Source organism: Egretta garzetta, unplaced genomic scaffold, assembly GCF_000687185.1.
Source record: "Egretta garzetta isolate BGI_Z169 unplaced genomic scaffold, ASM68718v1 scaffold46, whole genome shotgun sequence".
NCBI lineage: Eukaryota > Metazoa > Chordata > Aves > Pelecaniformes > Ardeidae > Egretta > Egretta garzetta.
In genome coordinates, this window is record NW_009260268.1 from 7221411 (window position 1) to 7234538 (window position 13128).

At 37.9% G+C, this 13128-nt stretch overlaps 1 protein-coding gene across 1 annotated transcript; it reads left to right on the forward strand.

The window, feature by feature from the left end:
• Positions 1-529: 529 nt before the first annotated feature.
• Positions 530-2060, forward strand: FGF20 (fibroblast growth factor 20). The gene is made up of 2 exons (XM_009642377.1): positions 530-643; positions 1815-2060. The coding sequence occupies exons 1-2, from the start codon at positions 530-532 to the stop codon at positions 2058-2060; spliced, it is 360 nt and encodes a 119-aa protein (XP_009640672.1).
• Positions 2061-13128: the final 11068 nt, after the last annotated feature.

Below are 13128 nucleotides of genomic sequence, written 5' to 3' on the forward strand. Positions count from 1 at the left end.
TGGGTTTTTTTTTCCTGTGGGTAGATTCTGTTACATAAAATTCCCATCTGTACTTTGATTTCCATTCAAATGATCCAATAATGGATGTGTTTTTTTAAGATAATGCTATAGAGAAAGGAAAGTGTATTTTCAGGTAATTCAAACCTATCTTCCAATGTTTGAGTAGGCGGTTTAGCAAATAGTGCATAATCATTATAGATTGCAACTGCATAGTCCTGAAGGCTTTAGCGTCCTCAGCACTGAATAAAATCCTTCCATATTCAGCATAAAAAAAAAAAAAAAAAGGTTTCTTAAATGGTGTAGGATTCTTGTTCCTAGATGAGGCTTCTCAGACTGCTTTCCTGTGAATGTTGTATGTATTTTCATGCAATATTTGAAATTTCAGGAAAAAAAGTAGATCACATTTATTATAATATGTACATTTTCCACTTGCTTTCAACTACATTTTGGATGGTTTTATTAATTTTTGTTACAAGTTGAGTTAAAGCAATCTCTCTTTTTTTTTTTTCTTTTTCTTCTTTCCTTGGATATGTGTTCAGGTATCCTTGAGTTCATCAGTGTGGCAGTGGGCCTGGTCAGTATTAGAGGCGTGGACAGTGGCCTTTACCTTGGGATGAACGAGAAGGGAGAACTCTATGGCTCAGTAAGTACCACTTCCATGTCAGCTCATACATGTGGAGGTTTTGATTCACTTCTTAGCACCACACAAACCCCTCAAATAGCTAGCTGAGGTAGTCTTAGCTTTCAAAACACTAGCATCTCTTCCCATTGAAATATATAATATAAAGTATATGGTATATCCTTGGGTACTAAAGATTTGATGGGAAAAGTTTCTCTGTCCTAGATGAAGAGAACTGAAAAGAAATACTCCTCTTAAATTACGACAAAACCAGCTAAACTAAACTATCTATTAAAAAAGCATTCAAGATGCTTAGTATATTTTTAGCAATACTGCAAATGTGTCACAGTATACAGTCTGTTATCAAAAACATTGAATGCAATTGGAAGAAAAAGTTAAAAGGATAGTTATGGAACAAATAAACAGCAATTAATATAGTACCCCGTCTTACTTTACGTATAGCCTAATGCTCCTTTATAAATCAGGAAGCGGTACTTCCAGGTACCAGCTTTTTAACATAAAAGCATTCTTTCAAATGCTGGGAAAAAGAGGATAATACCGTATGTCAGAGTTAGGTACCGCTGTTGTTTGAAAAATCTGAGTGGTGCAAGAGTACTGGCAATACCTGTAGATCTTGACACTTGAGTGTTTGCATTTAAGAATGAAAATAAGCTTGTACAAATTAACTGTAATGAGTATCTGTTGAATAACTTCAACATGACTGTAAAATATAATCTTTGATAAAATGTGAGAAGTGATGCATGCCACAAAGAACACATGGAAATACCTTCCTGATCTGTTATATTGCACCTGTGTCCCTCCACCAAATCTCATTTTTAGAATGGTGGATGCCCTAAGACAGAACTCTACATAATATAGTTCCTGCAGGTCAGGTGAATTTTAGTTAAATCACAAATGAGTAATGCCGCCTTAGAGAGAGTTACCTAACTCATGTTTAAAACCAAAATTGTCTATGTACAGCTCCAGTTTTCAAAAGAATGAGGGATAAATTAGGCTTCCAAACTCAGTGTCAGGTCTACATATTCTTCTTGGGTTTGATTTCTTAACAGTTAAATGAACAGTAAGGCAGCACAAAGCCTAAAACATTTTGTTTATTTTTATCACTTTTTTTTCATGTGCGTTCAGATATCTAGTGACAGCTTGACTTATTTTTCTTCACTGTTTCTTTCTGTAGGAGAAACTAACTTCTGAATGCATCTTCAGGGAACAGTTTGAGGAAAACTGGTACAACACTTACTCGTCCAATGTGTACAAACATGGAGATTCGGGGCGGCGATACTTCGTAGCACTTAACAAAGACGGTACTCCTAGAGATGGGGCAAGGTCCAAAAGACACCAGAAATTCACACATTTCTTGCCCCGGCCTGTGGATCCTGAAAGAGTTCCAGAACTGTACAAAGATGTGTTAGGATACAGCTGAGGAAGGAGGCAACTTTGGAAAAAACCCATACTGGAGCTGTTTGATCTTGCCCCTGCTTCCATGGCCATAACAGCACGAGGAACCTGCAGAGGTCTAGGATGCTGGATTGGAAGAAGCTGCTTTGTGACAGGCAAGCCTCTGTTTTCCAACCTTTGGATTTAGGAGACAAAGCCTTAAAGCTGGGAGTGGACCAGCCTCCTTCAAACTTGCTGAACTGTGTGGTAGCCAGGAACCAGAGGGAAGTTGGAGTGTGACTTTTTTAAAACTGACAAACTCTTGGCAATTTTGTCCGGATTACCTATGGTCCATAAATTAGCAAAGGACTGCCTACATCATGTGGATGAGACAACAGCTGGAAGAAATAGAAAGAAAAAGACTATAAAATAGTAATAAATCCCAGGAACTGTTTATGAAGTTTTAGTGGCTCCACTTTAGTGATGGACCTTAGATGTTGATGCATCATAGTCAGAGATGGAACTTTTCTTCAGGATGGACCTATTTATACATCTCCAGATAGCATATATTTATTTTATATATTTATTTATTAAAAGAGTTTATTTTTTACTGGGATATGAAGAGAATATCAGCCCCTAACCCCAATGAGAAATCACTTACAGTGCCAGTATCTACTCTTGAGTAGTGTCATGATACAGAAATGACATTACATTGCAATGCATCCAAAACCCGAACATTCATATTTCATTGTTCATCAGTTTCAGATAAGGTTATATTTTATGCACTTCCCATTGCCTTGTTACTATCCTCATTTTGGAAAGAATGTTTGGTTTTTTGGGGGGGGGGGGGGGGGGGCTGCATTTAAAAAGGGAATTAAAAATCATTTCACTTTATTTGGTTTACTGTCATTTTTAAATTGAGTCTCTTAACACACTGTGTGTAATGCTGCAAACCTGCAACAATTGTGAAGAATGTATTTCAGTTACCTTGAAACAAAAAGTAGTATTAGCTCTTGAAATGATTCAAACCACCACATGCTTGATGTTTTTTGCCAAATGGCTCCTACTATCTTTGCTAACACACAAATAACTATTCTCTGCATTACTTACAATTTTCACGTAGGATTCTCATCACTCTAGAAGACGTGTTGATTATATTCCCTATGAATATGTTTAAGGGGAAACAGTATCAGAGTCAGAAGTGTCTGATGCTGCTGAATGAAAAGCTTCTATGAGTGAAGGTTGTTTCTCCCCTGAGTACAGAGGAGCTTAAGGAGGCTACTTTCTTACCTTAATTCCTCCTTTAGGGAATAATCTCAGCATCAGTTTTCTGTATGAAGACTGTCAGGACAAAGATGAGCTCTATGCTATTTACAGCAATACACCAGGTAGATCACACTAATTTAATTTAATTCAGGACTGTCAGTTACGAAGCACAGACTCCTCTGCATATTGACTTAACTGGGAAGTCTCCACTCTCTATAAGAATACTAAGGGTTAATGACAGACCCTGTATGATTTAGACCTAAACCTGCTGAAGCTTGCTGTTGGATCATTGCCACCTCCACGGGAAAGGTCCGTCCAGGAAAAAGACTGCAGGAGAGGGCAGCAACGTGTATCCTGTACCAGAGGTGGTCCTATGTTTCAGGTGCTAATGCTCTCAGTGGGCTCCAGCTCAAGATACTCATTTGAGATCAGTTTTGCTTTTGTGGAAGTGTATACGGTTCAGGTACTGCATGTGCATTATTTGTATCAAATCAAGGTATTAACAAAAAGCATTTTCCAGTATATAGCACACTTGCTAGAACCGTCACTGTACTGGAACTTCTTCCAATCTATAATGAGAAGTGGATGAGCATAGATTACTGCTGGACTGTGGACAAAATCGTTTTGCTTTCTGCCAAAAAGAAATGGAATGCAGATACACAAAAAGATGTTTCAGCACTTTGTGGCTAGCAACATGTAATTTGCTGAAGTTAACAGGCTTCATTAAAGTGGAAGGTCTACAGTGAACTGAATGCAGTTTAGTAAAATAATGTTGTAATGCCCTTCAACTTACCATAAAATAATGATTTTATGGGTGACACTAAGTCCCATTAGTAATAGATCAATAACTGAAGACAAAAGTATATACTTTAAATAGAAAAATTTTCCTCTGCATGTTAAAAGGTAATTTATTTCACGTAAGTTGTGTAAAAAACCAGTGGCTGCTCAGGATATAATTCCTATGCATTTCTAGCAAACATGCTCAGTGTTTAAATCATACCAATAGAAGAGTTATCTCTCTTTGGATTAGAAGTTTGCTGTTAATCCAACTACCTCAAAAGTACTTTGAAGATGGAAGGGCTGTAATCATCCTTGTTGTTATTATTGTGCATCTTTTTTCACAGGTACGATACAGTTCAGAACAGTAACTGAGTCTAGCTTTAAGTTGCGAACAGTCAGCTGAAACTTCTGGATCCAACCACCTAGCCAACGTACAGATGAAGAAGAGTGATATATGCTTGTCATTTTCTTGCCCCATTCCCATTTTAGATATATGCCAGTAGTCCTTGAACAAAACGTAATGAAGCAGGTACAGTGGTGATGGATGACTCTACAAAACCGCCAGAGCGTTTGAAAGCTGTCACAGCGTCCTTTTGTAGTTCTGGTATATTGCCATGGAAGATCTTGCATTTTCCCATTTAATTTTGTTTGTAGCATTTGTTTGCTCTCTGTTACATTCTGTCCATCATGATCTTCAGATGCAGTTAATGGTTTTTTAGTTTGCAAATGGTGGATGTAAAAGCAACACCTCAAAACAGCTATTTTCAGATATCATTAGGCTAATAGCTTTAGTTGTCACTGGTTGGGGTTTTTTTGGTGTGGTTTTCACTGCCTCTTCAGAAAGCCCAACTGGATAGAGAGGGAGAGGTTGGTTCTGTTTAACCAGTAGAATTAACAGTCTAGTTTACCACTCATTACATTTTGCATAACCCTATCAATCTGAAAGCTGTGGGCTGCTCTAATGTCACGAAGAGGGTATTCTGAAGGAGGTGACATTGTTCAAGGTTCAGAGGAAATCTCTGAAAGCAGAGAAAATGTCACATCTTGAAATAAATCCCTGCATGATTGGCTGCCCTATTTCTGCCTTGCCTTTTTTCCAGGGAAGGAGAACCATTCAAGGTAGTTACGCAGTTTGCATAGCAGGTGCAGCTCCACTTTCTGCTTCCCACTGATTCTCTAGTAGCTGTAAAACTTGGCCCTTTGATCTCAGAGCTGGCTGGAAATTGAGTGCTCCGTGCCAGTTCTGTATTTCTTCACATATTTTGTTTTCTGCTGCTCTCTTTTCCAAGTTTTGTCAGAAATAATATACTAGCTGTACAGAAGATTTTTTTGAAATCCAGGAATAACCTTGACTTCTGAGCATATTTGAAATGAAATTGTTGATTTCAGAAATCTTTGTGCTCTCAGTCAGAATGCAGAAGGTAGAATTTTTAGCAGTCTTCTAGCTGTGATAGTTACTGGATATAGGAGAACTGAAGTGCCTCTGGAAAGGGGTATTTTTTATTAGACAAGCTGATATAATCAGAAAAAGTGGACAGCTAGTCTAAAAGGCGCACAGTCCTTTCGCTGGTCTGAACCATTTGTGTTTGCATGGAGCGGTTTGGTCCTGTCCATGTTTTCTGTCATAAGCTTATTGATGTTCTCTTTCATTCTCAGGTGTCACAGCCAGCTTCACTGATTCTTTCTCAAAGTTCAAATCACCGGTATGACCATGCACTCTGGTAGCACTCCAGGGTTGTGCAGAATTTACTTTCTGACATGTGAGAGTCATTTAACAAGTACATTTTCATAATGGCTTTAATTTCCAGCTGGTTTCATTTGTTGATGTGCTTTGTTAACTCTTTTTATCAGAGCCATCCAATCTTGCTTCAGTAACTTTATGAAGTTTTACTTAAAGATAGATCTTTACCAGCAGCTATATGAGCTATAGGTGTGATGGGTGTGATTTTATTTTTTTTTTCCAGTTTATGTAATCGCAGCAGTACCACTGTGTGCTGGTTATGACTGGGGTAGAGTTAACTTTCTTCACAGTAGCTGGTATGGGGCTGTGTTTTGGATTTGTGCTGGAAACAGTGTTGGTAACACAGGGATGTTTTCGTTATTGCTGAGCAGGGCTGACACAGAGCCAAGGCCTTTTCTGCTCCTCACCCTCAGCATAGAAAGCTGGGGGAAGAAGAAGGAATGGGGAGACATTTGGAGTGATGGTGTTTGTCTTCCCAAGTACCCCAGGTTAGCATAATGGAGCCCTGCTGTCCTGGAGATGGCTGAGCACCTGCCTGTCCATGGGAAGCAGTGAATGAATTCCTTGCTTTGCATTGCTTATGTGTGCAGCTTTTGCTTTACCTGTTAAACTGCCTTTATCTCAACCTATGGATTGTCTCACTTTTACCCTTCAAATTCTCTTCCCCATCCCACTGAGAGGGAGTGAGTGAGCAGCTGTGTGGGGCTTACGTTGCCGGCTGGCGTTAAACCGTGACACACCATAGCACGGCTCCAGTTATACCGCTGCAAACCATTAGGTTTGCCTTACTCCTTTTTCTGTACAGCAAAGAACCAAACAGAGGTAAGGCAGTTTTATACACCATAAATGCATCTTCGCTATTGCCTTAATGTACTGGACCAAGCCTGTGTCACAAATACCAAGAACGCTGTGGTAAGATGCTTAAGTTTTGCTCATCTTGCTCCATACTGTGTGAAGATTTATACAGTAAGCAGGCCTTTTGGAAATCTCTGCATTTGCTCCTTTTGCTTTTCATGTGAGAAAAACTTCACTGCTGTAATATTCTCTCCAGTTATCTGGTGGGGTTTTTTAGTAGTGCAGCCATTTGAAGACTCAGGTTATATGAACATAACAACAGCTGCATGACATCAGACAGTGCTGTATCTCCACTGCATGAGGAAGGAGCAAGACTGGCATATATTCTGGGCATTCTTTGTAGAACCTTGACTAGGATTAGGACCTGAAGTCAATTCTCCTCTGCGTCATTTCCTTTTATGAGGCAGAAAAGTGAAGTAAATATTTCACAATGTTGAAGAACATGGTGGTGGAATTCTAAGCTTCCTGGATTTCTGAATCAACCTGCACTTTATCAGATATTTCTCTTAAAACAATTTCCTTTGCAGTAGTACGTTCAGCTGTTGTGGTGAAATTGTTGCTGTTAGTGTACTTGGTGTCAGTGTACATCTGGATGTACATGTGCTCATCTCTGTACAAGGCAATAAATGTATTGCTAGAGACTGAAAGAGAACATTCTGAAGTTGTTATATAACATCAAAATATTAATCAGGAAAGGTTGGTTTATGGCATTAGTTTTAACTTTTTCGTACAAAGTTTTACAGCACTTTTGGCAATGCAATATGGATTTTTAACAGTCAGAGATTCATGGGCAGAAAACCAGAAAGGTGTAAAAGCTTCTCGGGTGGAACATACTTAACCATGCAATCTTTATGAATAAGTTGTGTGCAAATAGGAAGAGAAAAAAAAAGAAAAACAAAACAAGGAAGAGGTCAAACAGTTACTTCTATTGCCAGTTGGAGAGATATTAAGTTTCAAACAGAAATTGGTTGGCAGCTTGCCAAAATAACTATTTCATCTGCAACATGATCAGACACTAGAACCATTCTGGAAGTTCAGGAAAAAGAGAAAATACTGAATTAAAGCAGTGGTGACAGCAGCACTCTGTATTTTGAATGTACCCAAATTCTGTTGGTATTGTTCTCTTACACCAAATCTCTAGTAAATGCAGTTCATAGGGAAAGGAGTGTTAGGCAGTCTTTTGAAAGTGAGCTTAATAGAAATCTTTCCGCGGTAAAGTCCTGGTTTATATATTTTGTCTAATTACAGGAAAATGGAATCATGCTTTATTCACACTTAAAATATCACAAACTACATAATACTACTTTCATGGATATCTTCAGGTCACAAGTGTTACTTGATTTATGAGTAGGGCTCAAGTTAAGTCACATTTGTCTCCCAAATGTCATCTTTTATATACACATATCTACAGTAGCATATATTTATGAAGGATGCTTTTCAAATTAGTTACAAGTGTTTCCTTTGTTCCTGGCAATAACAGTCTCAGTGGTTGACTGTTTCAGGGAACATATTTGTCTATTATTCATGCAAGATCTTCCATCCATCTCTAATTCCAGGCGCTATAAGGTGCCATAGACATGAACCCATGTCTTAAGATAGGTAGATTTGCCTTAAGGTGGTTTCATCTGTACGTGATTGAGATACCAGAAGGTGGTGATAGGCAACTATGCTTACACCTAAGCGTAAAAACCTGAAGAGTTTTTAGCAGTTGACCGCTATTGTGCTGAAGCTTCTGGGTAGGAGCAAGAGGTAATATTAGCTACCAAGTCATTATCCTGATAACGCAAATTCTATGCCTCCTATTTTGCTGGAGCCAGAAAATATAATTTCATTTTCTAGTAGAGGTATGGATGGAAGCCAGTTGGCTAGAGCTTGGCATGAACATGATGGAGGTGAAATAATAGGAAGGGGAATATTCGCAGGACTTTCTCCAAAGTCCGAGATGATTTTCGCAATTAGTAAGTCTTCCTTATTAGAGAGCCTACTGATCATGTGGGTTATCAGGTTTTGAACTTCAGCCAGAAACTGTTTTTCTTTTCAGCTGGACAAAGACTGTGTCTTCATCTCTTAGATTTAGCACCACTTTGGCCATCTACTCTTTCTGAAAAGTAGCATAATCCAATGACAGCATGAAAAGTCAGAACTGCATTCTGCTCTTTGTTCTGCCTTTTCCTCTAGATATTCAACCTTGGGACTATCTATTAAGCTCTTTGTATCTCAACTTCACCACTTATAAGCGGACAATATCTCTAATTAATCATTAAGATAAATAAAGGCAGAATAGTCTTATGACACATGTAACTATGTAAATTTGTCAAGTAATTTAACTTGCTGCAGAAGAGTCCTATTAAAATGGTCTATATATTTGGTAACTTTTAACACAAAGATATGGATGCATGCTTGTAGCCTACTGTATTCCAGCTATAATTTAGAGTGGGTTTTGGTTTTTAAAATGTCAGATGGTAGCTTTTCCTGTTCAGGAAACTCCTTGCCATAGTTCTACAAAGCTATGCTGTGTTGCTGGCCCTGCAGTCAAACTTTCAGAACTGTAGTTTTTAACAGATAGATCAGAGGGCTTCTCTTCTTTTTTTTTTTTTTTTTTTTTTTTGTTCAAAAAACACTTTAGCTACCCTCTATGGTTTAGCATAGGGATCTGGATACCTGTTTTTTTCTTATTGCTTTTTTCCCATCTAATCCAAAAGAATTACTACTTTTGATACAGTCTTATTCCTCTTTGAATAAACAGTCAGTAGCTTTTTGCTGTGAGAAGATTGCTTTGTCCAAACTTCCCTTAGTGAGCTAGAATCCAGTACTTAACAGTCACCGAACGGTCAGCAAATGCTGTTAATTCTATATGCTATTATCTTTATGTATAAACTAGAAACTGCTGAACACTAAACTCTAAACCCTGTGTGGTAGGGTACATAGTCATTCACTTTCGCTTTTAGGTCATGGTGCCATGGGTATCTATTCAAAAATCATAAAATCTTCTGAGGTGAGTTTTGTGCTTTGTGATTGCTGAACACTGTAAGGTGCAGTATGAAATTGTCTCATGTGATTAGAAATGTCTTATGACTGTATTCAACTACCACTGCAAGCACCACATTGCACGTGATTTATTATTAAAAATTGGGTCCAAGATACCCACATTTGTGTAGTGGTTGTTGTTTTGTGGCTTATAACCTCAGTTAAGTCCTCAAGTTTACTGTAATGAGGAGGTAAATTCTTTTATCTAGGAATGTGTCTGCTAATCTCAACTATGTAAAGTGTTCTCCATTCTGATGATGGTGTTAGGCAAACAACTGCAATAAGGAATATGTAGATGTTTCTGTAGGTTTTCTTTGTGGCATATACACCTTGAAAAGCTCAAGTAATCTAATTCTAAGTTATTAGCAGAGTTTGCCTTAAGCCATTCTATCTACTCTGTTGACAATTTTTCATATTTTGAGCCTGTACTTTCTGAATGCTCTTACCTCCTCTCACCTTCTTTAGGTCACTCTTTAGGCTGCATTTCCTATCCCTGAGCATTTCTGAGAACATACCACTTGCATCTCATCAAGGCTCCTTCAAAGACTGTCACAAGAGAGCAAAAATAAGGTACATGTCATAACCAAGTATTGTGTATGTTTTTTTGATATTCTGTTCTCGTTGCTTTGGGGAATTAGGCAGTGTGTTCAGGGTCAAAAACCACACCTACCTTGGCTGTACAGTGTCTTAGCCCTTGCTACCTTTACATATTTAGTCAGCGCCTTGACAGCATTTTAAATGAAAAGGTGACAGGTGATGAATGACACATAGCACTCTCATATGTTTTCATATTAAAAAAAGAGGCACTATTGTTTCAAAACAGCAAAACTCTTTTATCTCATGAAGAAACTTCAATAGTTCTATGAAAGATTTGGTTTCTTAAAAAGTTGGTGAATGTGCCCATATGTTTTCATATGATTCTTTTATGATGCTGGCCAGCAATGATGAAATTAGCATGTTTTGATCTATATACAAGTTGTTCATAAAGAACTTGAAAGGAGTAGTTAGGAAAATCCAAGTGCTGAAACATTTAAGATATACTTTCTGGCCTCGCTTTTGTGTGATTGTCAGCCAGGGACTATCATGATCATGGTAGCTTGCCAGTTGCCTGCCATAGATAGAATATTTATTGCTGCAGTGGGGATTTCCTATCAGAGATCTGAAGACAGACTTTTGTACATTGTTTCTCCTAGGTAACCTATTCAAATCAGCAGAAGAGATCTGATAGTAAAGGAAAAATAATCAAAAGATATATATTTTTGATCTTCGGGTTTATTTGAACTTCATTTTTTTTGTTCAGGTTTTCCTTCACATAGCTGAAAAAAAGAGAAGGAAATTGGCTGGTGTTCTGCTTTTCTACATGAAATTAATAGCTGTGTTATATTAATGTATTTTGCTACTGACTTATGAGGTATAACATTTATTTTTCATGCTATCAAAAAGTAAATAAATATGGTTTAGCAGGAAATTAATCTCTTTTAAGTCTTTTGGAAATATGTGGGAAAACTCAGCTAATCAAATCATAATTGTCTAACATTTCTGCTTCTCTTTTCCTCAGACAGAATTAGACAGTGGTCCAAAGCACTAAGAATGTCAGGATGGGCGTAACATATTCTGAACAATTCCCAGTCCCATGTCCCTGACTATTTGCACAAACTGTGTTCTCCATACAGTTGACTCCCTCCAAACGTTGATCTGTCAGTCACCAATTCTTCTTCTATATACATAGCCTCCTATCTTCCCTTCACAAACCACATTCAGCTTAATGAGGAAATCAAGTCTTCCCAATTATCCTCACATTTTAGGAACTATAGCCTGAACTCCTTTATCAATCAGTATCTCCTGTTTCATTGGAAAGAGCTGGACTTTTCTGACGAAGGCTATGCCACAGATGCTTGTATTGCTTAGTGTTTACTGTCAGAGGCAACTCCGGGTTTTGAACAGCTGCTCCTGTTTTTTGAAAGAGGCATCTTTTATTGCTCCCAAGGAAACCATTGCCTTGCCTCCGGAGACATGGCCAATCCCTCGCCCAGTGTGGCTACCTTAGCCTGCAGCGCTGACACCCGTGTGTTTCTGCGCAAGGAGATGCGGCTGAGATGGATAAAGGAGCAAGGCTAGGGAGTGCGGATGAGTGCCCGAGCCCCGGCAGTGCACGGAGGTGTATGTGTAGCATCAAAGGTGGGTGTGCAGGAACGGGAGGCAGCAGCAGTCTGAGATCAAACTGCTTTGCTAGCATTTAGCCCTTGGTTATATAGCTAGGAAGCAGGATGAGAACCTGTCTGGTCTGATGCAAATCTCATTGGCTGTCTATCCTTAAAAGGCAGATGAACTTTTTTAATTTAAAAACATTCAGAATTACACACCACTTTCCATTTTCTCTGAACTATGGCACCCGAGGCCTCTTGTGGTACAGGTTTTCATATCCCTGAGCTTTCTGTATTTTATCTGCCAGCTAAATAGTCAAACAAGGGTGATTACTGGCAAACATAGTGGTGTTTTTCTCGCACTCTACAAACTGTATTGGGAGCATAAATTTATTTGCTAGGGAATGCTGATCAAACTATAATTTGATAGTAAATTTTTTTTTTTTTTTGTCACTCAAGACTGTTGATACAAAAATCTAAAGGCTCTGGACTATCTATTCTGTCCTGGTCTGGCACGCTCACTCATAAATAAAACATAACATTAGAGTTACATGCTCATATTCACCTCTGTAGTTTTTCATGTCTACAATTTACACTTAAAATTTCCTAAATCCCTTTGATGTCTCCATAGCACATTAATATTTTTCTAATATTTAAAAAAGATTATGTTCCAAGAAATTATTTTTTAAACTTGAAACATTAATATCTTGGTAAACGTGAATGTGAGAATGTTACGTTTAAAATCTGAGTTAATATCTGATTGTATCCAATGAAAATACAAATTTTGCCAGAGGGTATTTAATCATGAAGACATGATAGGACACATACTGCAGAGCCATTAGCGAGTGCTTCAGCTTCACTGGGAATTCTAGCCACATGTAATGCATCTTAACAAACTCATAAAACATATCTGCAATATCTTTTTGCTACAATAATAATTATCATAATCATCAGCATCATAATGGATTTCATTTTTTAAAAGCTTAGTTTAAAAATGACATTTCTGCTTTCTAGATTAAAGCTATCATGGAAAAGAAACTGGTTTCTAGACATGTAGGTGGAAAAACCCAGGAAAAGATTGGAAAACAATATTTTTTTTCATATATTATCATTACTAAGATAACTATTTTCTTCTTTTGCCTGTGTTCTTTCCTTCTATTTTTAGTAGACTTATGTCATTTCACCACATTATGCGTAGTCTTCCTGCTCCGAACGGCTCATTGATAACATCGGTTTGCTGCTTTCCAATTTCCTGGAACAGGGTAACTTGCTGATAAAGGGAAGCAGAACATTAAATTTAG

Excerpts from the sequence above, each read along its gene's own strand:
- FGF20 (XM_009642377.1), top strand. The coding sequence starts at position 530 with ATGTGTTCAGGTATCCTTGAGTTCATCAGTGTGGCAGTGGGCCTGGTC. Across the intron at positions 644-1,814 it reads AGGGAGAACTCTATGGCTCA|GAGAAACTAACTTCTGAATG; the intron begins GTAAGTACCACT and ends TTCTTTCTGTAG.